The sequence below is a fragment of the Camponotus floridanus genome, unplaced genomic scaffold (genome assembly GCF_003227725.1).
Source record: "Camponotus floridanus strain SB8 unplaced genomic scaffold, Cflo_v7.5 scaffold116, whole genome shotgun sequence".
In the NCBI taxonomy this organism is placed as follows: domain Eukaryota; kingdom Metazoa; phylum Arthropoda; class Insecta; order Hymenoptera; family Formicidae; genus Camponotus; species Camponotus floridanus.
In genome coordinates, this window is record NW_020229233.1 from 304,658 (window position 1) to 328,212 (window position 23,555).

General features: G+C 31.8%; 4 protein-coding genes across 10 annotated transcripts; 2 read left to right on the forward strand and 2 right to left on the reverse strand.

Annotated features, from left to right (window-relative positions):
- Positions 1-491: 491 nt before the first annotated feature.
- LOC105257590 (achaete-scute homolog 1) lies at positions 492-10,328 on the forward strand. Of its 3 annotated transcripts, none has more exons than XM_011268319.3 (4): positions 492-707; positions 1,660-1,813; positions 2,083-2,286; positions 9,380-10,328. In XM_011268319.3, exons 1-4 carry the CDS (start codon positions 534-536, stop codon positions 9,805-9,807), a joined length of 960 nt encoding a protein of 319 aa, XP_011266621.1. In that variant the 5' UTR covers positions 492-533; the 3' UTR covers positions 9,808-10,328. The 3 variants fall into 3 exon arrangements, with proteins under 3 accessions (XP_011266621.1, XP_011266620.1, XP_025270997.1); XM_011268318.3 differs by having other exon boundaries at positions 2,083-2,316; positions 9,380-10,326; XM_025415212.1 differs by having other exon boundaries at positions 534-707; positions 2,086-2,316; positions 9,380-9,807.
- Positions 10,329-10,806: 478 nt separating this feature from the next.
- Positions 10,807-13,124, reverse strand: LOC105257589 (RAB6A-GEF complex partner protein 2). The gene is made up of 7 exons (XM_011268317.3): positions 12,985-13,124; positions 12,680-12,909; positions 12,446-12,567; positions 12,247-12,354; positions 11,996-12,145; positions 11,786-11,898; positions 10,807-11,699 (listed from the first exon to the last, which is right to left on the reverse strand). Exons 2-7 carry the CDS (start codon positions 12,799-12,801, stop codon positions 11,169-11,171), a joined length of 1,146 nt encoding a protein of 381 aa, XP_011266619.1. The 5' UTR covers positions 12,802-12,909; positions 12,985-13,124; the 3' UTR covers positions 10,807-11,168.
- A 1,604-nt stretch (positions 13,125-14,728) lies between these two features.
- LOC105257588 (probable ATP-dependent RNA helicase DDX49) lies at positions 14,729-17,310 on the forward strand. Its single transcript, XM_025415209.1, has 7 exons — positions 14,729-15,147; positions 15,292-15,485; positions 15,634-15,978; positions 16,053-16,225; positions 16,311-16,666; positions 16,745-16,976; positions 17,301-17,310. The coding sequence occupies exons 1-7, from the start codon at positions 15,078-15,080 to the stop codon at positions 17,308-17,310; spliced, it is 1,380 nt and encodes a 459-aa protein (XP_025270994.1). The 5' UTR covers positions 14,729-15,077.
- A 177-nt stretch (positions 17,311-17,487) lies between these two features.
- Positions 17,488-20,692, reverse strand: LOC105257586. Of its 5 annotated transcripts, none has more exons than XM_011268314.3 (7): positions 20,508-20,692; positions 19,059-19,263; positions 18,819-18,946; positions 18,418-18,690; positions 18,083-18,351; positions 17,823-18,000; positions 17,488-17,755 (listed from the first exon to the last, which is right to left on the reverse strand). In XM_011268314.3, the coding sequence occupies exons 3-7, from the start codon at positions 18,906-18,908 to the stop codon at positions 17,615-17,617; spliced, it is 951 nt and encodes a 316-aa protein (XP_011266616.1). In that variant the 5' UTR covers positions 18,909-18,946; positions 19,059-19,263; positions 20,508-20,692; the 3' UTR covers positions 17,488-17,614. The 5 variants fall into 5 exon arrangements, with proteins under 5 accessions (XP_011266616.1, XP_011266614.1, XP_011266615.1 ...); XM_011268312.3 differs by having other exon boundaries at positions 19,059-19,373; positions 20,508-20,680; XM_011268313.3 differs by lacking the exon at positions 20,508-20,692 and adding an exon at positions 19,581-19,744 and having other exon boundaries at positions 19,059-19,373.
- Positions 20,693-23,555: the final 2,863 nt, after the last annotated feature.

Here is a 23,555-nt window from a genome sequence, read left to right on the forward strand (position 1 = left end):
TTCCTTAGAGTTTATCAACGTCAATCGATCTATAAAAAATAAAAAATACGAATTTTCCTATATTGTATCAAAAGTTGACTAAATTCTACAAAATATTTTTTTGTATCAATTATATACAAAAAATATTTTCTACAATAATTATGAAAATTTATTATGTAAAAAATTATCGCAATATACACGTATTTCACAAGATAATAGTTGTTATTTTATAGAAACGTCAATTTTCGCGAGCACGTTACTTTATTTTCTTAGTATTATTACTGTATCAATAATTTTCTACAGTATTTTTCAATCTTTCTTTTAGTTTTACTTGAAAGTTGAGACTTTTTCAATTTAGAATCATAATTCGAAAAGGGCACACAAGATTATTCGGTACATCTCTCTTCTCGAGGCGATCTGGTCGCAGTAAAATAAGAACCCCTGGCGGAACACCTGAATACTTAATAAACGGATAAAATTAACATTAATAAAACGACTGTGGTCGATCCACATCTTATCCGAGAACAAACGCGGTTGCTAGACCCACGTGATATATGCCTTACGAGACTTCGATGAGAAAGGCGACTCGTCAGTTTTCCACATCGTTTCTCTATGGTGCGTCGATGGATGACACCGGAATCAACGAGGAGATGTCATTTGTGCTTGACCGGATACCTGTGATGGAACAAAATTTGGACAAATATCGCGCCGAATCAGCAAAGAATGAGGTAGAACTGGAATTTGCTGCACAATCATCGCAAATATTTCCCAATGACTCGATCGATAGCCGTTTCCTTACTTTGTGCAAGTTCGATACCATGAATATATATAGAGTGTCCCAAAAGTTCCGGACCGGTCGAATATTTCATAAACTATGCACTTTAGAAAGAAATGTTTCAAACAAAAGTTGTATGGATTGAAAGGGGCCATCAGATAGTGGCAATGATTTGACATGGGAGAGATATTTGAAAGTCACGTGAAGATCACCATCAATTTCTTAAATGGAACCTTCTATTTTTTATTACATATTCGTGTAGCTTATCTCGAGAGCTTTCCAAAACACTATAATAAAGTATTTCTTCATTGGATACTTTTCGAATTATGAAGCTTGAAATCATTTCTTAATTTTGCATAAACCATAAAATATCTAGTAAAATATTCATTTTTCGATTATCTTACCTTAATACTTTTATGTACAAAATAATGAGAGGAATCAATTGGTGTAAAGAAAACACATAATTGTTTTAAAAAAAAATATGTAGTTTGCAATTAACAATTACATATTTGTCAAATCATTGCCACTATCTGATGCTCCCTTCAAGTCATACAACTTTTGTTTAAAACATTTCTTTCTAAAATACATAGTTTATGAAATATTCGACCGGTCCGGGACTTTTCTGACACTCTGTATAACGCTGATAAAATGAAAAAAATGTAATATAAAATATTACTCTTTGTACTTTTTCTTTCGAATTAAATTTTTCAAAGCAATGCATTATATTTTGAATGCGATATCTATTGTTCAATTTTCTGTATGATTTGTATATTTTATTTTATTTTTTTTTATTTAAACATATGGAGGAAGAAGAAAGAGAATCGGCTCATCGAAAAATCGCGCTGCTCTAGAATTTGTTGTTCGAACCTGTCTGTGCAAAAAAAAGACGCTAACTTATGTTCCAGTCCGAGAACGAGAGTAACGAGGAGGATTACACGCGCTCGCCGGTGTTGCTCGACCTGGACGAGAACTCGAAGCAGCAGCAACGAAAAGCTGCAAGTCGGGAAGTGAGCTCATCGAGTTCCACAGTAAATCAACAGGATCAAGGATTAATTCCAGGTGCGTGGATTATCTTGAACTCTCTTGACGTCAAAAGTATATCGGAAAATTATCTATGTATTACGTATGAGTTAAACGATTCTCGATCATTATCGATGTCACCAATTAATCAGCTTTTTAATGCATTTTTTTATTATATAAAAAAATCAATTTGAATGGACACTAAGGACTTTTTCAACTTACCATTATAATTCGAATAAGGTGTTATTATTCATATATAATTAATAGTGAGTGAAATCGTCTCATTATCTGAGTATCGTTTTCCATAGAAGAAACTACGCGTTCACAGTCTGCAAGAAGCAGATGGCAAGAAACGAGTTACGAGTCGCGCGACGAACAAACTTCCGAGGGAGAGAGAGTGCTTATGATTAGAGTACCGGAACCGGAAATAATCGGCGGACACTCGCATCTCGAGATGCTCCACGAAGCCAACATCAAATCGGTGCAACGAGAGCCATCGCAGACTGAGAAAGGTGCGGCAATGTCAAATTGCGCATCGCCTGGTGAGGTCACATCCATGATTGAACTCTAATTTATACGTCCTAGAGAAATGCGCGTGATATTGAAAATAATTTTAACATGCTAGATACGCTTTTCAATTTCCGAAAGAAACCGAGGTGACACAAATCAATTCAAATTACACAGGCCTGCAAAAAAGGGGATCAAAATTTCTTTTTAAGATGTAATGTGATTTTTGATGTAATTTTGTGCGCTGAATCTGAATCTGGCCGCCGAATTTGCGTAGCACGTCAGGTTTTTGAGTTATTTGTAGTTGAATAGCCCAAAAATCGCTATTTTGGACAATTTCATGAATTTATTGTGAGTTTTTTTGAAATATTTCTGTCAATGGCATCGTATAGTACTCACTTTCATCTTTCGAATCCACTTTCGATTACCCCGCCGCACGATTTTTTTTCGCTCAGATATACAAGTTATAAGACTGGTCATGCATAGGGATTTAATAAGCCTTTCTAAATCAACCGTGCTATCCCTTTATTTCACTACGAATCAAAATTAGGGTAAAAATATACATTTTTAAATACTTTCTGTCACCTTTTGAAAATAAAAATGACGCATCTAATATGGCGAATAGAATCACAATAAAAAGGCATAAAATTTAGAAAAATTTATCAAAATGTGTAACAACTGTATTAGATATTTCTTTACAATATTTTTTTGGCCAACCGAACCTGCATATGTCATTCCTTTCAAATTTCAAGATCATGGATCTACCATATTGATGTCTATATAAATTTTCTTTAACGTAAATTTTCTTATAACGCCATACTTATATATCTCAGCGAAGAAAAATCGTGCGGCGGTAATGAAAAGTGGATTTGAAAGGCGAAAGTGAGTATTATACGATGCCATTAACAGAAATATTTCAAAAAATTTGGTTTCCTCGCAATAAATTCATGAAGTTGGCCAAAATAGCGATTTTTGAGCTATTCAATTACAAATTACTCAAAAACGTGATGTGCTACGCAAATTCGGCGGTCAGATTCGAATTTAGCTCACAAAATTACGTCGGAAATCACTATTGCATCTTTAAAAAAAAAACCTCGCAGGCCTGTGTTATCTATAATAAACGAAGAGTTCTTTCAGCGAGTTTCAGTTTTTCCTATAGCAAGAGAGGATTCAACAGAGAGGACTGCTTAATTGTTTGATGTTAACGCTGTTCGCAGTTAACTGTATGTCTTTCTTAGATGAACGTATGCGTAGTTCCCGCTCCAGCAACATGATACGTAGATTTTTGTCACGAGTCCGTTGTATCTGTCGCACGAAAATCGATGGATGATGCTGTTCTTCGCGCGGCTTATCTTCCATGACCTGTCGGCTTCTTTCGTTCCTGCGAATACGATATGGTGGGCGCATGAATATCAATTCGAGTGAAACGTGTATTTCGGGAAAAAGGCGAGCCATTTTCGCATCACGACTGCGCTCAATTTCTGATGCTGCACATTTTTACGCATCATTTTTAAATTACATTCACATGTATGTTCAAGCTTCTAAAATTGAGACGTTTGCAAAAAATCGCGATACTTTTAATAAAAACAAAAGATTAGAGCGCATAGTATCCTATTTCCGCGTTAAGGGTGAGAGATTCTTTAAATCAAATTATAAATTCTTTCAGATGTATTATTGTCACATGTTACTAAATAGTAGAGAGCGTTATTATATAGGGTGTCCCATTTTAATGTCCCACCCCAAATAACTTTCTTATTTTTAATTTTAGAAAAAGATGTTTCAGACAAAAGTTGTATGGTTTCTAGGGGGACATAAGATGATGTCATTAGTTTGATCTTGAAGAGTCACCTGAAGGTTATGTGAAGGTCATTTTGAATTTCTTAAATAGAACACCCTATATTTGTATATTCTTGTAGCTTATCTCGAGAGCTTTCCAAAACGCTATAAATAAACATTTTTTCATCAAGTACTTTTCGAGTTATGAGGCTTGAAATAATTTCTTAATTTTACATAAACCGTAAAATATCTTGTAAAATATTCATTTTTTAATTTTCTTACCTTAAATCTTTTATGTACAAAATAATGAGAAAAATCAATTGGTGTAAAGAAAACATACAGTTGCTTTTAAGAAAAAATATGTAATTTGCAATTAACAATTCCATGTTTTTTTCTTAAAAACAACTGTATGTTTTCTTTACACCAATTGATTCCTCTCATTATTTTGTACATAAAAGTATTAAGGTAAGATAATCAAAAAATGAATATTTTACAAGATATTTTATGTTTTATGTAAAATTAAGAAATGATTTCAAGCCTCATAACTCGAAAAGTACTTGATGAAAAAATGCTTATTTATAGTGTTTTGGAAAGCTCACGAGATAAGCTACAAGAATATGCAAAAATATATAGGGTGTTCTATTTAAGAAATTCAAAATGATCTTCATGTAACCTTCATGTGACTCTTCAAGATCAAAATAATGGCACCATCTTATGTCTCCCTACAAACCATACAACTTTTGTCTGAAACATCTTTTTCTAAAATTAAAAATAAGAAAGTTATTTGGGATGGGACATTAAAATGGGACACCCTGTATATTCTGTAAAAATCTATACCTATATACGTGATTCGGGACAATGTAGCCGTTGTTGACTCTCTTCAAGCGTATACCCCCATCGATGCCTCTCCTGTGTCTGTTATGGTTTTTATCGCCCCTCGAGACGCGCTTGACATGCTTGCTGATAGGCGAAACACGATCCGCCGGTCCCTTAGCGTCCATTCCTGCGCGTTTCCCCAGGATCTTGGCGAAGAAATGTAAAATTGTTTGCCCGCCATCCTTCCACCAACTGCTACATCTCTCCTCTTTCTTCTCGACCTCGACAATGCGATCGTCGCAGCTTTGTTTCCGGTCGACGCTCTCATAGCTACGTTCCACGTGACCCCGCAATGTCTCGTTACGCACAATCCCGCGTACGGTTTGCTGACAATGGTCGTTTTCCTCTTGAGAAAATTTTGTAGATTTTCCGGAATCATTTTTAATAATCGTCGAAATGTCCTCTTGCTGCGTCGAAAATAATAGATCGCTAGGAGACTCAATAACTTCGGTTTCTAAGCAAATATCTTGATATTCCTCCTTATCTTCGAAATATGGGTAGAATATTATGAATTTATCTATCATGCTTCATATAAATTTATGTAATATACATTTTTTTATGTTTTTTGTTTACATAGGATTTCATCTCGTATACTAGTTTACTTCAAATTTATATATTAAATCAATGTCTGTAAACCTATTTTGAGCAATACAAAAAAATATAATTTTTTTCAATATTAAAGATAAATATTTCTTTTGTATTATCAATAAATTGAGTCACCAAATTTTCTCATTTTATCTATGTCATAGAAATCAATCATAACAAATAACATAGGCCTTCAAAAAAGGGGGTCAAAATTTCTTTTTAAGATGCAATAGTGATTTTTGACGTAATTTTGTGCGCTGAATCTGAATCTGGCCGCCGAATTCGCGTAGCACGTCAGGTTTTTGAGTTATTTGTAGTTGAATAGCCCAAAAATCGCTATTTTGGCCAATTTTATGAATTTATTGTGAGTAAACCAAATTTTTTGAAATATTTATGTCAATGGTATAGTACTCACTTTCATCTTTCGATTACCCCGCCGCACGATTTTTTTTCGCTCAGATATACGAATTATAAGACTGGACATGCATAGGGATTTAATAAGCTTTTCTAAATCAACCGTGCCACTTCTCTATCTCACTATGAATCAAAATAAGGGTAAAAATATACATTTTTAAATACCTTCTGTCACCTTTTGAAATTAAAAATGACGCATCCAATATGGCGAATAGAATCACAATAAAAAGGCATAAAATTTAGAAAAATTTATCAAAATGTGTAACAACTGTATTAGATATTTCTTTACAATATTTTTTTGGCCAACCGAACCTGCATATGTCATTCCTTTCAAATTTCAAGATCATGGATCTATCATATTGATGTCTATATAAATTTTCTTTAACGTAAATTTTCTTACGTCATACTTATATATCTCAGCGAAAAAAAATCGTGCAGCGGTAATCGAAAGGGGATTTGAAAGGCGAAAGTGAGTATTATACGATGCCATTGACAGAAATATTTCAAAAAATTTGGTTTCCTCGCAATAAATTCATGAAATTGGTCAAAATAGCGATTTTTGAGCCATTCAGTTACAAATTACTCAAAAACGTAACGTGCTACGCAAATTCGGCGGCCAGATTCGAATTCAGCTCACAAAATTACGTCGGAAATCACTATTGTATCTTAGAAAAAAAAGCCTCACAGGCCTGTGTAATAAATACGTGGGAATTGATTCGACGAGTATTTTTGCACTTAATCCTCGAATTTGTTGGACGATCGGGAAAAAAATATACATATATGCTCTTTATCGTTGTTTAATTCTTACTTCTTACTTTGATCGACGTCTTCGAAGGCGTGGCAAGACGTCACAAGTGCTATTTCGACCGAGCTTTGTCTAGATTCTATCGTCTTGCCGCGATCTCGAGTAGTTCTGCATGCAGGATTCAGATTTGTAGCAACCTGAACCGCGCGAAAACGACCTGGTTCCGAATCTGGGACTTGTGGTATCACTCGTATCATCGTCATCTTCTTGCGCATATGCGGCAAGGGTAATCGAAAATACCGCACTTCATTCAGTCGTATTCCTTTCGATATATGCAAAACATATTATTCCACATTATTATCTCGTTTATCTCGTGTGTCGCAACATCTCCTCGATGAATTACTTCTCGACAGATTATCGTACTTTTTTGGAACTCTACCTTGATTCAATTGTATCCCCGAAAACTTAGAAACAGATCGTTACGTTATTACAGATATATATTTATTTTTATAAATGAAATGTAATCAAGCTATTTAAAATACAAATGTCATCTAATTAAATGTCATATTGGTTTCCGTAGCCTCAATTAATTGACAATTCAATTTAAAAATGTTGTCTAAGAATGTTTAAGAAATGAATAATGCAAATAACTTAGTAGCAAAACCTAATGGGAGAATCGTAATGCTAAAAAATAATTATCTTGATCGCGGTTGTTTAAATTCTAATGTAAGATAATTTTTTTGTGAGACACATCGTGTTTGATACGCTATAAATGATCATATGCATAATAATCATATACATTACAAACTATTACATATTAAAATTACATATTAAATATACAATAAGTTATAAAATTAACATGCGATATACAAGTTACGAGCTATAAAATTTCATATGTTTCGCATAAATATTTAGTCTTTCTTATTCACTCTTCTATTTAATGCATATTTAAATAATACATATATTGCTCTCTTTTAATCGGTTCTAACCTTTGCGGCTTGTTCTTATATTTGTCATTTTTAATATTTTTCGATTTTCTTTTTAAACTCCGTGTTTCCTTCCAAAAATAAGTAGTAAAATTTCTTATATTATGGTCTATTTTTCAGCCTGTTTTTCTTGGGCATTTTATAAGATAAATACTCAAAATTTATATACATAATTGTGCTTTAATCATATTAGTCTCTTTTTTGTTTTCACAACAGGAATGTCTCTCAAATTATGAATTGATTTCATATTAATTTTGTATCGAGCATTGTACTACGTTTTATCGGATATTTTTTTGATATATATAAATATTGTTACACAACAATTTGAATAAGAAATTCTTTAAGCTCATTTTAAACTAAAATTTTTCTCAGTGATAATTAATCGAGAAAAACATTAAATAATTTATAAATGTTATTATACATATAGGGTGTCGCAGATCACCCGTATCAGCCGAATATTTCAAAAATTGAGCGCGGCAGACAAAAATAATTCAGACAAAAGTTGTAAGGTTTCAAATAACGCATTACATAGCGATATTAGTATGAAGAGTGTTATCAAGGTCACACAAAGGTCACCTTCAATTTTTTTAATGGAACCGCCAACTTTTTATTGCAGCTCATCATATATTCTTGCAGCTCTCGAGAGGCTTTCTAAAAACACTATAATAAAGTATTTTTTCATTGAGTACTTTCATTGAGTACTTTCCGAGTTATGAGGCTTGAAATAATTTTTCAATTTTACATAAATCATAAAATATCTAGTAAAATACTCATTTTTTTATTATCTTACCTTAATACTTTTATGTACAAAATAATGAGAGGAATCAATTGGTAAAGAAAACACATAATTGTTTCCAAAAGAAAATGTAATTTGCAATTAACAATTACATTTTTTTTCGAAACAATTATGTGTTTTCTTTACACCAATTGATTCCTCTCATTATTTTGTACTTAAAAATATTAAAGTAAAATAATCGAAAAATGAATATTTTACAAGATATTTTACAGTTTATGTAAAATTAAGAAATGATTTCAAACCTCATAACTCGGAAAGTACTTAATGAAAACTAACTTAATTATAGTGCTTTGGAAAGCTCTCGAGATAAGCTACAAGAATATGCAATAAAAAATTGGGGTTTCCACTTACAGAATTCAAGGTGATCTTTACGTGACCATGACAATACTCTTCAAGATCATACTGATATCGCCGTAATGCTGAAATCTTACAACTTTTATCTGAAATATTTTTATCTGCCGCGCTCAGTTCTTGAGGTATTCGGCTGATACGGATAATCTGCGACATCCTATATATTTTAATGACCCATTCTTGAAACATTAAAAAATTTTTCTCAATAATAATTAATCGGCAAAAACTGCAAAAATTAGTTTTCTTAATAATAATTAATCGGTAAAAATTCAGTTACTTATATAATTTAGAGAAAAACCTCTTGCTCATTTTTATAGAATCTCTCTTCACTTCCCGTGTGTATCAAGAATTTATATAATTCATATTTATTATTAATTAATATAGATTTATATATGCATATAATTCATCAGTACTCTGTTTTTCTAAAAAGTTCGATTTCAGCTGGTCAAAAAAACAGCCGATTCATTCAATCATTCCGGTAAGTCGTTGTCGCGCGACAACGACGAGTGGCGCGTATACCAGTCCAGGAGCAAGAACAGTCATTAACTCTCGGTAATTAACGATTTCAGACTACAAGAAGTCGGCATGTGATCGCGAGCGCACCCGCATGCGCGACATGAACCGCGCTTTTGAGCTGTTACGATCGAAGCTACCGATCTGCAAGCCGCCCGGTAAGAAACTCTCCAAAATAGAGTCTTTACGCCACGCCATCACGTACATCAGGCATCTGCAGAGTCTGCTAGAGCCGCAGTACAGCTATCCTATGCCCAGCGTACCCGATCGACCCGGGGGCGGCTATTACGCGACTTCCTCCCTGGGCCCACCGACGTCCTACGAAGTGCAGCATCCGGGCCGATGGGAGTCCCTAGCTTACTACCGATACGATTATCACGCACCTTTCGCCACCCCGTCGCCACCAACCTTGGTGCCACCCCTGCAGTCGAGACTGCCAGTCGATCAGGACGATCGACAGTTTCCTTATGAAGCGCGTCATTAATGTTGTCTCTTTCGAGAAATTGATTGACTCTTTGAAGAAGAAAAGAAAGCTATACGAAATAAATTTCTATCATTTTGTTATAAGATCTATCCTTGTTGCACCTTTTTATTCGCTTTATAAACGAAATAATGCATTTAGGTTTTCAAGAGAAAAATAGAAAAAACGATAAGATTGCTAAAAAAACATCGAAAGACACAATCAAAAAGAAAATAATCTCATGAATCATGTAAAAAGGAAAATTTATACGAGTGCCTTATTTATAGAGATTAAACCAGTCTGTCTATTTTTCTTCGTTGCTGTAATATATCATTCCTACAAAGTCATTAATCTCCCGAGAAACTATTACTCCGAGTAAAAGCGCATTAGGAATTTAATACACAGTAATCCAAAGCATTATTGTGTAAGATATACAGGATGTCCCAAAAGTCCCGGACCGGTCAAATATTTCATAAACTATGCACTTTAGAAATAAATGTTTCAGACAAAAGTTGTATGGTTTGAAGGGGGCCATCAGATAGTGGCAATGATTTGACATAGGAGAGTCATTTGAAGGTGACATTACCTTCAATTTCTTAAATGGAACCCCCTATTTTTTATTGCAAAATTAAGAAATAATTTCAAGCCTCATAACTCGAAAAGTACTCAATGATGAAATACTTTATTATAGTGTTTTGGAAAGCTCTCGAGAAAGGCTATACAAATATGTAATAAAAATAAGGGGTTCCATTTAAGAAATTGACGGTGATCTTCACGTGACTTTCAAATGACTCTCCCATGTCAAATCATTGCCACTATCTGATGGCCCCCTTCAAGCCATACAACTTTTGTCTGAAACATTTCTTTCTAAAGTGTATAGTTTATGAAATATTCGACCGGTCCGGGACTTTTGGGATACCCTGTATGTATATACATATATATATATATATATATATATATATATATATATATATGTATATACATATGTGTGTGTGTGTGTGTGTGTGTGTGTGTGTGTGTGTATGTGTGTGTGTGTAGAAAAGAATATAATTACAAAACTTATCACACAGAGATGTAAAAGTATGCTCTCAAAAATGATTCTAACATATTCTTTCATTATACAACTTCTCTTATCCAAACACATAAATATACGAAAATATATCTCTTGTGTACAATAAATTATCATGCAAAATATACATTTTCTAAAGTATGATAAAGTGAAGAATAACAGTATAGCGCAAGAGTCGCCAGAGAAAAACGAATTTCTTATTCTTTCCTACGTTAACTTTACAACACACGCATTAGCTGTATATTAGAGTAGCGATAATTCGCGTTCATTTATAATCGAACATATACCAAACACGTATATTATGCTATATTATTAGTTATATGTCAGTATTGTATTTCGTCTGTTGCGCCGTGTTCGGCGGCGTGGTGGTCGGGTGGATGTGCAATGGAAGATCCCAAATCATCGTCTCGACATCCAAAGTCGATGGTCCGTGCCAGCTGATGGTGTTCTCGTTGGGCATTTCTACTAGCTTTGGCGTCGTGACAAACTCGAAATGCAACCGCCATTTGAGCATCACTAGATCGGTGGTAAAATCTGGCGTAACATGAAGAGGTATTGGTAGCACCAAGTGCGAGTATTTCAGACCCAGACACATTTCATGATGCTTGTTGTAGCTAATCAATGTTGGCGTGGTGACCTTGCCTCGTTTGTACTTTTCCGATACATGTTCTTCCGACTGTAAGGATACAGATACCTGAACGCAGGAGACGGTCGCATTCGAGAAGTCAAAGGTTCCAACTATGTCCTCGCCAAGTTTGTAGGAATTTTTAAAGAGACAGAATCGCACTACGCGCCCGCGACCGTTTGTCACATTATAAAAGTTTGGACTGCGTCTAGCTGTTAAATTCTAAAATATCATAAAAAGATATGACATTAAAAAGCTATGTAAAACTCTTAAATCTAATTCAAATGCAATAAAGAAAAGTATACAACCTGCAGTGTTTGTAGCGCAATATCTAATGGAGTTTCTCTGTGTTGTGTTTCCATAAATGGATTATTGGGACTCAAATCTACACTATCATTGCACGCTGTAATCTCTGGCAATTCTGTAAATACACAAATTGTATAAATTATATAAATTATTTTATTTAAAAAAAATAATAGATGTCTTATATTTTTTATAATCTTCCAAACATTTATTACCACTTAAAGATAGTACTCTAAATGGTACTCGTAATAGTTTTATAACAGTATTCACTCTTTGCGTTCCAATTGTTATTTTGTAGGAATATTTTACAGCCTGTCCTTTATATGAAGGTGGAGCATCACTTGGTATTGTTTCGCGATAAAAATCTAATAAAAAAATTTTAATTAATTAATAAATCAATATACAAAAATTATTAAACAAAAATACTTAGATATATATTCTTAATTAAAATTACTAGTAAACTTACAGGTCTTACTTTCCCCAGGTGACAGCTTTAAATCGCAGCATAAAATTTTTGGTTTTGTATTTAGTACTACATGACCATTGTCTTGCTGCCATGGTGCAAAGGTAGTATCTACAACAAAATGAAAATAAATATACATAATTAATGGAAAAACAAGAAAAGATTCTAAGAAAATATTAAAATAATTGTTCTGAATTCTTACTTGCGTTGATTGCCACTGAACGAGCTGTAGTATTTAACTTCTCTGAAAGTACTATTTTATTATTCGTTGTACACTGGCAATGTACCTGTGCGCTTGCCCATGCCAAACTTTCAAACAAATCACTATAAGAGATCATAAATTAATTTTATAAATGTAATTTATTATATTGTAATTTATTATAAATGTAGTTTATTATATTATTGAGACAACATATGTATAACAAATATACTGTACCTGTGACTTTGTGATATTTGATGATTCGGATTTGGAGGATTAGTAAATGTCACCAAACATTCTATAATTTCACCGGAGAAATATATAGAACCTCGAATGAGTTTCGCCGTGATTTCTATCATGTTGACTCTTTTTTAAACTGACATATATATGTACATACATAACTTTTCAATCGAAACACATTTGTCATCGAGGTTCCAACTTTATACATCTCATTATCTCTTTCTGATCTAAAAAAAATTTTTAATCTTTTAATTTATATATATGTATATATATATATATATATATATAATTTATATACATACTTATAATATTTTTTATCACATTTCCCTAAAGTCATATCAGAGAGAAACATGAGAACGGCTATCCCGTTTCTTTTTTTTTTTCATTAATCAAAAAGCAGGCATTAGCTCAAAGCCATACAACACAGACTATGAGCGTGTTCCAAAATTCACTGCCAGCGCTGAAAATCTATAGTTCACGTTACGTATATTATATATTTTCAGCGCTGGCAGTGAATTTTGGAACATAGGCTATATAAACGGTCAACTTAAGGTGCAATTTCATTGACGCTAAAAAGTAGCGTCAATGAAAAGGCCGCTTTAGGGCCAGGGCACAAACATTGCCGTAACGCCTTAAGGCCGGGTCTACAATAGATAATTTAAGCCCTAAGCCTTAAGAAATTGACCAATCACAGTCGAGTATTCTCTTCATAATTGACTGTGATTGGTCAATCTCTTAAGGCCATTCTACAATGGCCGCAACATAAGGTTGTAAGGCGTAAGACTCATGGACGTAAGGGCCATAGCACATAGCATGGCGTAATGGTCTTAAAAGTCTTAAGACGTAGACGTAAGTCAACGCACAAGCTTTGGCGTATGTGGTAATGTTATGCAACAAATAGACAATACGTGAATTGAAAAAGCATTGAAAATAAGTAAATGATCTAATCATTTTTAAGTTTTTATTAATAAAGAATAATATTATAATTATATATAATCATCCTGAAATTAAATAATGCAATTTTTATTCGTTCTTCAAGTATGATAATAGTGAAATGAAAATATCTATTTTGATTACATGATATATAAAATTATAGCTAACCTAAAATATATATCTTGTAATCAAAATTGTAATCAAATTGCAACTAACCTAGAATATTATATATCATGTGATCAAAATAGATATTTTCATTTCACTATTATCATATACTTGAAGAACGAATAAAAATTGCATTATTTAATTTCAGGATGATTATATATAATTATAATATTATTCTTTATTAATAAAAACTTAAAAATGATTAGATCATTTACTTACTTTCAATGCTTTTTCAATTCACGTATTGTCTATTTGTTGCACGACATTACCACATACGCCAAAGCTTGTGCATTGACTTACGTCTACGTCTTAAGACTTTTAAGACCATTACGCCATGCTATGTGCTATGGCCCTTACTTTACGTCCACGACTACGACAGACGTAAGCGCTCACGTTTAGTTCTCTGCCATCAACCTAACGCGTTTTGCATAAGGGCCTATCCAGACAAACTTGCATAGGTGCATATGCATAACATAAGACTATATGGACCAATGAGCATCGAGTATTAAATCGCTATATTGACTTACATAACATAATACTCGATGCTCATTGGTCCATATGGTCTTATGTATGCATATGCACCTATGCAAGTTTGTCTGGATAGGCCATTACGTTTACGTTTTACGTTTATGGTTATGGCAATTCATATGCGAAAGCCTTTAATGGTGGGAGAAGTAGCGGCAAAAAGAAGAATGTGATTCTAAAGGCTATAGCACACACTTTCCATAAGACATAACAATAAGGTTTCGACCAATCACGTTGCTCAATTTGGTTACGGACGGCCAAATTGAGCAACGCAATTGGTCGAAACCTTACTGTCATGCTTATGGAAAGTGTGTGCTATAGCCTTAACCCATGGACGTAAGAAATACTGGACAGAGCATAAAGTACTCTTTTAGACGAGGGGAGTGAAATCTGAGGGGTAAGGGGGTTTATTGTCGCGGCCATCTTAGATGCATCAGATTTAGCGTCTATTTTCACGTCGCACGGACGTAAATCAAATAAAATAGAGATTCCGTGAAATCATCTATCATCTGAAATCGCTGTGTTATTCCGAATCATTTTTGAATATTAAGAAATTCAAAAATATCACACTCCGTGAAATTAATATCCGTCGCCATCTTACATACCTCATATTCCGTTGCAGTAGACATTTCTTTCCCCTCACCCTTTGAGCTTCACCCCCGCAGCAATACACTCTGTCCAGTATTTCTTACGTCAATGTTCTAACCTAATAAATAGAATTTTTGAATGCGACGAGTGAATGTATACCATGCGATAATTTATATTCGACAGAATGAATGAAATTAAAGATTTCTCGGATTTAAAATTGAATTCCTGGCTCCTTGCACAATGCGATACGATGGGTAAATAACTTTTTTATCAACATAATTTATGGAGAATTGTTTCTATTATAAAGTAAAATATTTATAATACTTTAGAGCTTAAGAGCTATTAAAAAATTGCCATTTTATAATTTAATTACAGTTGTTTTATATTATTTATTTCAGGTTTAAAAAATCCCACTCTCATTCAGCAGAATTGCATTCCTCGAATATTAGCAGGCGAAGATTGTATAGGGTGTGCCAAAACAGGTAGTGGCAAGACTCTTGCATTTGCTTTGCCTATTTTACAAAAATTGTGCGAAGATCCATACGGTATATTTGCTCTTGTGTTAACACCAACAAGGGAATTAGCCTTTCAAGTAAGATAATTATTTTAGTTTTTTCAATTTCTCTTTGGAAGATTTTGTAGTTAACAGAACACATTTGTATGAGATATATTTGCAATTAATATAATTATATAATTTTATTATATAATTTTGTTATAGTATCTAATGATATTTATTTTAGATTGCTGATCAATTTGCTGCCATTGGCAAGGCAATCAATTTGAAGAAATGTGTAGTTGTTGGTGGTATGGATATGATGGTGCAAGGATTGGAATTGTCAAAACGGCCACACATAGTTGTAGCTACACCAGGTAGACTAGCAGATCATTTGGATAGCTGTGATACGTTTTCCTTGCAAAAAATCAAATTCCTAGTATTAGATGAAGCAGATAGATTGCTGGGTGGTCATTTTGATAAACAACTGAAGAAAATATTTGCCGCAGTACCTAAACAGAAACAAGTGTTACTATTTAGTGCTACAATGACAGATGCTCTTGATAAAGTAAAGCAAATAGCCTCTAGTAAGGTATGATCATTTAATAATGTGATTATAATTATATTAAATTACAGAAAAAGCAAAAGTTGCAATTTTTATTCAAGGTTTTCATATGGGAAGAAGAAGATGATGCTGGTATTGCTACTGTAAGGGAATTGGATCAACGTTATGTATTATGTCCTAAAGATGTACTTGATTCATTTCTAGTAGAAGTAATTAGGACATTTCGTGCTACAAATAAGAATGGTTCTATTATGATATTTACGGATACTTGCAAGTATAACAATTATTTTTCTTATATATAAAGAGAAGATGTTAAAAATCATTTGTAAATTCAAACTTAGTTATATAATTCTATTTAGGCACTGTCAATTATTATCGATGATGCTGAATGATGTTGGATTTACAAATATGGCTCTTCATGCAATGATAAAGCAGAAGGAACGTTTAGCAGCACTAAGTAAATTCAAGTCAAATCATGTACAGATTTTAATTGCCACTGATGTCGCAGCAAGAGGTTTAGATATCCCGACAGTAGAATTAATCGTTAATCATATTATACCAAATGTACCAAAGGAATACATTCATAGAGTTGGTAGAACAGCTCGCGCGGGTAGAAATGGGATGGCGATTAGCTTGATAACTCCAAATGATATTAAATTATTACATATGATTGAAGACACCATAGGTACTAAATTAACAGAATATAAGGTAGATGGTGAGTATATACTTCTCATTTCTCTTTGTCAAATAATTAAAATTTACAATAATCTGATCGCCTTTTAATGAATTTTAGATAAGGAAATTGTTACAATCTTGACACAAATATCAGTGGCGAAACGAGAAGCGGAGATTAGGCTGGATGAGACCGATTTTTATGAAAAGAAAATGATCAATAAACGGAAAAAATTAATTTTAGAAGGTAAAGATCCGGATGAGATAGAAGAACTTTTAGAGGAACAAAAGAAAAAGAAATGTAAAAAGCTAAAACTGAAAGAAAAAATTGAAACAAATAATTTTAATATCAAATAAAACTATATATAACATATGTATATAATCAAATTGTGTGATGTAAAATATATATATATATATATATATATATATATATATATATATATAACACAATGCCTATTCATAATATGTATACAATACACTAATAAATATAGTTTTAAACTATATTATTATCTTTAATATATATCTAAAATATATCTTCTTCAATATATCTTGTTTTATTCACAAAGAAAACCATAATACATATTTATAGAGAATATTTTAAATTTTGCATTTAAAATATTTTCTACTAAATAATTATAAGTAATAATGCACATTTATTATATAATTCTTTACGACAGGCAGTTTTAAACTTGTAGAAATATGGTCAAGATAAGTTTTTTTTTAAATACTTTTGAACACGTTTCTTTATGTAAACTCTCTCTTAATAAATTATATATAATTTATTATATGTATATTAAATATATATATATATATATATATATATATATATATTTGTAAAATATATAAAAAATTATTCATTGTATGTACTATATATATGTATATGGTATATATTGGATATTACAAATGTCTGGTGTGTAACATTACCAAAAAGATAGTTTTATATAAAAAATACACAATTGAAAGATTCATATCAAAAGAATCTTTAAAATAATTAAAGGTGCGATCTAATTTTTTCTTCATTTTGTATCAAGTTTAGTTTTTGTAAAAAAGCATAAAGTTCAGCGACGTATTCCTTTGGATATGTGTAGAAGTGGGCAACGTGCGGCGACTCTTCGAATATCTTCACATAGGTCTGCAAGATAAATACATATAATATTTCCTTTATAATCCTCTCATAAATCAGCAAATGTAAATCTTACCTTTATTCCTGCAGATTCCCAATCATCACGTAAAGTCAAATTGCTGGATACAGTCCCAATAGGATCACTTCTACTTACAAAAAATAACGCTGGTACACGTATACTGGCAGAATGAAATACTTGACTGGATCGAATATAATGTTGTGTTGCTTGTTGATAGAATGTCTTCATATGATATCTGATAATATTATTTTGTATTAATTAAAACAAGTTATTTCTCGTTTCATCAATCTTCCTCATTTTTTTTCTTTGTTACTTACTCTATATATTTTCGAAACATGGATTGCAGCATTACATTTTTTGGAAATACTGCATGAGGGAGACCTATTGGAATTTCTCTGACATCAGCTATACTGTCCCATACTTGTCCAACAATTCTATCTACAATGCCACTGTATTTTTCCTTGTTACTTTCCATCAAATCCAAAGCTTCTCCCCACATATAGCCACCCACTGAAAACCCGTGTAATAGAATTTGTTGATAACTTTCATTTTGCTTTAAGAAAGTTAACAAATCTGCTGCGACTAACTGAAAATAAATTTTAGAAATTTTGTAATAAATAGATTGTAACACAATTATATTGTATATACTTACTCTGGAGCCTTTTGTGGGCCACATAAGTTGCCAAGGTGTAAGAGATACTACTGCCACATCAAAACCTTGTTCCATATACAAGTTAACAAACTTCATAACATGCTGTCGTTTAGATAATAACCAAGTAAGAATAACTAGCAATGGACGATTGTTTGCCACATTTATATTCTGTATAACATTTTTAGATGATACAACACGATTATCTTGTGTAATGAATTCAATATTCTTTGAAACATGATGGGAAGACAACATACGTGTCAATCGTCCAATACCCTGAAAAAAATAGTAAATATATTGACATATATTTATATAAGTAAGAAATAGAAATAATTAGTATATTGAGTGATTAGTATATTTATAACGTCATTATTATCATAATTCCAGATAAAAGAATATACTACCAAATATTGATTACACTTCAATAGTTGTGATGGTGCATGCATATTAATTTGCCTTCCTGCGAAAACACTACGTAGAACACTAATAATCATTGCAGTGAGAAACTTTCTGTGTACACACCTACAATCATCTACAATAAAATTAAATTATTTTAGGGAGCATCAACATATCGCATTTATAATTAATAATTATTAATTATCCATCAATCAATGATTAACATGTGTATCACTATCGACACTTACACAAAGATTCTGATGAATATGAGAATTTTATTATGATGTATACACTTTAATAATTCCACTGACTCTGCATAATGTTCGACTCGGACTTAGTTTGCCTACTATTTCTCATATAATTAACTCATCCCTTCTATTCCTCTCTCCGAATGCGAAGAGTTCAAATTCCATTCAATTAGGTAATTCGTATTTTCCGTGTCGATTCCAAATACTTAGTGTTGAGACGGAACAATAATTAAAACACCATCATTCGTGTCAAACGTGATAAAAGATGTATGCAACAGGTGACAGACGTTGTTTTTATAATTTTTTACACATACCCTAGCGAAAATGAATATTCAGAGCGTAAGCCGAATGTAAGGAAGTGTAATAGAAGCGTAAACGAAGCTCCTAAGAAGCGTAAATTGAAACGTCGAAGCGTAAACGAAGCGTTTAACGTAAAATAGCTATTTTATAGTTATTAATAAACATTCAATAAAGATAAAAAATATAAGTCTGGTAGCTCGTTAAAATAAAATAAATGTTTACCGAGCGGCCCGATAATCATTACAATCTTGAAATTAAAGCATTACGAGTTCCGGAATGAACTATTGACATCGCATATCGTTCAATATTTAGAATGAAAGTAAAATTTGTTAAATGTGTTCGTCAATACCAAGTGCAAAATCACAATGATAAATCCATACATATCTACACACATATATATATATATATATATATATTCGCGTATACATGTACACCGTGGTACACTGAATTTTTTTTTTGATGAGTAATGATCGCTCTTCGGTCTCTACATTTGCGACTGCGCGATTAAAACGAGGTACGGTACAAGAGGGAGTCACAGTGGGGCAGTGAAAATATTTGCAAAAATTATACTTATTTCTAAAATAAAGATAAAGAATATATCTACAAATAATGGAAAGAATGAAAAGAAACACATGAGCTATGAATTTGAAGAAAATGTAGAAAAAATATATTGCAAGAGAAGTAAAATGGATGACACAGACATGAAATGAATGACATGGATGAAAATTCCTTCTCTATTCTTTCCTTCTTTATTAAAAAAAATTATTCTTACAGATATATTCTACATCTTAGATCAGTTTTCTCTCAAAAGAATAAATAAAAAAAATAATAAGACAGATAATTCAATTCCCAGACAGCACACATGTCCAAAAGACATCAAAAAAACGACTTAAAGACGTCTTAAAGTCCTTTAGACATCTTTAAGACATCTTTCGGCCTTTTTGTGCTGTCTGGATTGTAAAAAAAACCAAAAGCTGAACTTTACATCGCGCAGCCGCAAAAGTATCTTATGGTATACTCGGACAAATTTTATTGATAGTAAATTTATAACAGTTATTCAGCTCGTTAATTTCGGCGATTGCATAAATTATACATATCAAAAGGAAGCGCGTCACATAATAGCGTTACGTAAAATTAAATCATACTTACTCCGGATGTAGTTCGGTCGATACTTAGTAATCTGTCAGCTAGTCGGTCAGCCAGTCAGACAACTTTTGTCTGACCATTCTTGCCGTCCCCTCTAATCGCGTGTCTGGATTATTTAATGCGTGAATGCACCCATCGCGTGCCTTTTGCACTTGAGCCTGTCTCTCATGCGTAGCTCGCGCATGACATTTCTTCGCTTATAATATTGAGTTGCACGCAACATTTTATACATATACAGGGTGTTTCATTTTAATCGCCCCAGGCAAATATCTCGAAAAATATGAAAATTATGAAAAAATGTTTTCAAGAAAAGTTGTATGGTTTCGAGGGGGCCATAAGATGGTGCCATTGGTTTGACTTTGAAGAGTCATTTGAAGGTCACGTGAAGGTCACTTCAATTTTTTTAAATGGAACACCCTATATATTTTTGCACATACTTGTAGCTCATCTCGAGAGCTTTCCAAAATACTATAATTAAGTTAGTTTTCATTAAGTACTTTCCAAGTTATAAGGCTTGAAATTATTTCTTAATTTTACATAAACCATAAAATATCTTGTAAAATATTCATTTTTCGATTATCTTATCTTAATACTTTTATGTATAAAATAATAAGAGGAATCAATTGGTGTAAACACAAAGCAAACACAAAGTTGTTTCAAAGAAAAAATATGTAATTGTTAATTGCAAATTACATATTTTTTCTTAAAAATAACTATGTGTTTTCTTTACACCAATTGATTCTTCTCATTATTTTGTACATAAAAGTATTAAGATAAGATAATCGAAAAATGAATATTTTATGATATTTTACGGTTTATGTAAAATTAAGAAATAATTTCAAGCCTCATAACTTGAAAAGCTTACTTAATGAAAACTAACTTAATTATAGTGTTTTGGAAAGCTCCCGAGATGAGCTACAAGAATGTGCAAAAATATATAGGGTGTTCTATTTAAAAAAATTGAAGTAACCTTCAAATGACTGTTCAAGGTCAAACCAATGTTACTATCTTATGGCCCCCTCGAAACCATACAACTTTATCTGAAACATTTTTTCATAATTTCCATATTTTTCGAGATATTTGCCTGGGGCGATTAAAATGAAACACCCTGTATAAATACGTATAATCTTCAAGGTCCCGCGCATCGCAAATACTTACACTGTTATTTCCTAATGTTACACTTGTCTTAAATTATTAAAAATAGTCTTAAAACATAAATTGAGAAGATTTTAAAACATTGAATAGTTTTAAAACATCGTTTAGAAAATACATCGTGACATTGACAGGAAAAAATTACGCAACGGCATTTTACATTCTAAATTCTGCTATTACTCGTATCGTATAAAGCAACAAAATATACAAGACTTTTCTTCATAAAATAGCATTTCCACTTTGCCATGCACTATAATTTTACGATTAAAAAAAATCGATTAAGTAAATTAATAAATTTTTGAAAATATTTATTTTTTCAAAGTACCTTGAAGACATCGTTATTTTAAAGAGTATATGTTAATTGCGTTTTAAAATATGTCAAAGAGCATATCTAATGAGAATGACAGCTATATAATATCAGAATTTTTATAATTATATTATATAGGAAATATATAATAATACTCATTTTGCTAATCTGTTTGATTTTTTAACAATAGCAACTATTTCTTTTTAAATATGTTCCTTTATTTTTAAATTTAAATGTGAAAAATGGAAATAAAAATGGAATACATGACGATCAGACAGAAAATATAAAAAAATACTTTGTATATAGGTAATTGTATGAGTAGAAACTATAATTAACTTTTATAAAGTTCCAACATATGACTTAACTGATAAACTCGCATGAAGAAGCATTTCCAAGATAAAGATAACGGCAACTTATCATATTAAAGTAGTTGACATGAATAATGCATAATGTAAATGTAAGACAAATATTGAGCTAATAAAAATAGTAAATAAATATGTACACTAAAAAAGAACAGGAATAGAAATCATTCTAAACTTTTAGATATTCGAAATAATCTAGTAAAAGTATAATCTCGATATAAAAAAAGAGGGAGAAGGCGCGATGTAAACTAGCTCGTAGATAATAATAATTAATAAAAATAACTTCCCTATCTAGTTCCCTATGTTATTTACGAAAATTTAAAAGATTCCGTATCAGATTATCGATCAATTTTATACAATTAAATAACTTACTCGAAAAAAATATGTGTGTATATATTTGTACATACATAATATACAGGGTGTCCCAAAAGTCCCGGACCGGTCGAATATTTCATAAATTATGCACTTTAGAAAGAAATGTTTCAGACAAAAGTTGTATGGCTTGAAGGGGACCATCAGATAGTGACAATGATTTGACCATTTGAAGGTAACGTAAAGGTCACCTTCAATTTCTTAAATAGAACCGCCTATTTTTATTTTTATTACATATTCGTGTAGCTTATCTCGAGAGCTTTCCAAAACACTATAATAAAGTATTTCTTCATTGAATACTTTTCAAGTTATGAGGTTGCTAGAAATCATTTCTTAATTTTGCATAAACCATAAAATATCTAGAAAAATATTCATTTTTCGATTATCTTACCTTAATACTTTTATGTATAAAATAATGAGAGAAATCAATTGGTGTAAAGAAAATACATAGTTGTTTTTTAAAAAAATACGTAATTGTTAATTGCAAATTACATATTTTTTCTCCGAAACAATTGTTTTTTTAAAAAACTATTGATACGGTCGCTCTGAAACACCCTGTATATATAATAACATATAAGTATCCGAATTATTAATTACTGATTTCCTATTATAACAATTATTTATGATAAAATTGAATATAATTTGATAATAATTAATTTCGAGCATTAATAAAAGAATATATAATATGTAATAAAAGAATGATTCGATAAAAGAAAGGAAATACAGTGTTAACATAGGGTATATATACTCACCATTTGTGGTAGTCTATGAAGGATTTATTACAGACTTTATATGTGTTATTTAAATATTAAATGATATTTATATTTCTATATGTAAATTATACGCTTGGACACGACA

Excerpts from the sequence above, each read along its gene's own strand:
- LOC105257590 (XM_011268318.3), top strand. The coding sequence starts at position 534 with ATGCCTTACGAGACTTCGATGAGAAAGGCGACTCGTCAGTTTTCCACA. Across the intron at positions 708-1,659 it reads CCGAATCAGCAAAGAATGAG|TCCGAGAACGAGAGTAACGA; the intron begins GTAGAACTGGAA and ends CTTATGTTCCAG. Across the intron at positions 2,317-9,379 it reads GTCAAATTGCGCATCGCCTG|ACTACAAGAAGTCGGCATGT; the intron begins GTGAGGTCACAT and ends TAACGATTTCAG.
- LOC105257589 (XM_011268317.3), bottom strand. The coding sequence starts at position 12,801 with ATGATAGAAATCACGGCGAAACTCATTCGAGGTTCTATATATTTCTCC. Across the intron at positions 12,568-12,679 it reads CAAATATCACAAAGTCACAG|TGATTTGTTTGAAAGTTTGG; the intron begins GTACAGTATATT and ends GATCTCTTATAG. Across the intron at positions 11,899-11,995 it reads TAGAGTACTATCTTTAAGTG|AATTGCCAGAGATTACAGCG; the intron begins GTAATAAATGTT and ends GTGTATTTACAG.
- LOC105257588 (XM_025415209.1), top strand. The coding sequence starts at position 15,078 with ATGAATGAAATTAAAGATTTCTCGGATTTAAAATTGAATTCCTGGCTC. Across the intron at positions 15,148-15,291 it reads TGCACAATGCGATACGATGG|GTTTAAAAAATCCCACTCTC; the intron begins GTAAATAACTTT and ends TATTTATTTCAG. Across the intron at positions 15,979-16,052 it reads AGCAAATAGCCTCTAGTAAG|GTTTTCATATGGGAAGAAGA; the intron begins GTATGATCATTT and ends TTTTTATTCAAG.
- LOC105257586 (XM_011268314.3), bottom strand. The coding sequence starts at position 18,908 with ATGATTATTAGTGTTCTACGTAGTGTTTTCGCAGGAAGGCAAATTAAT. Across the intron at positions 18,001-18,082 it reads ATGTTTCGAAAATATATAGA|ATATCATATGAAGACATTCT; the intron begins GTAAGTAACAAA and ends TAATATTATCAG. Across the intron at positions 17,756-17,822 it reads GGGAATCTGCAGGAATAAAG|ACCTATGTGAAGATATTCGA; the intron begins GTAAGATTTACA and ends TTTATCTTGCAG.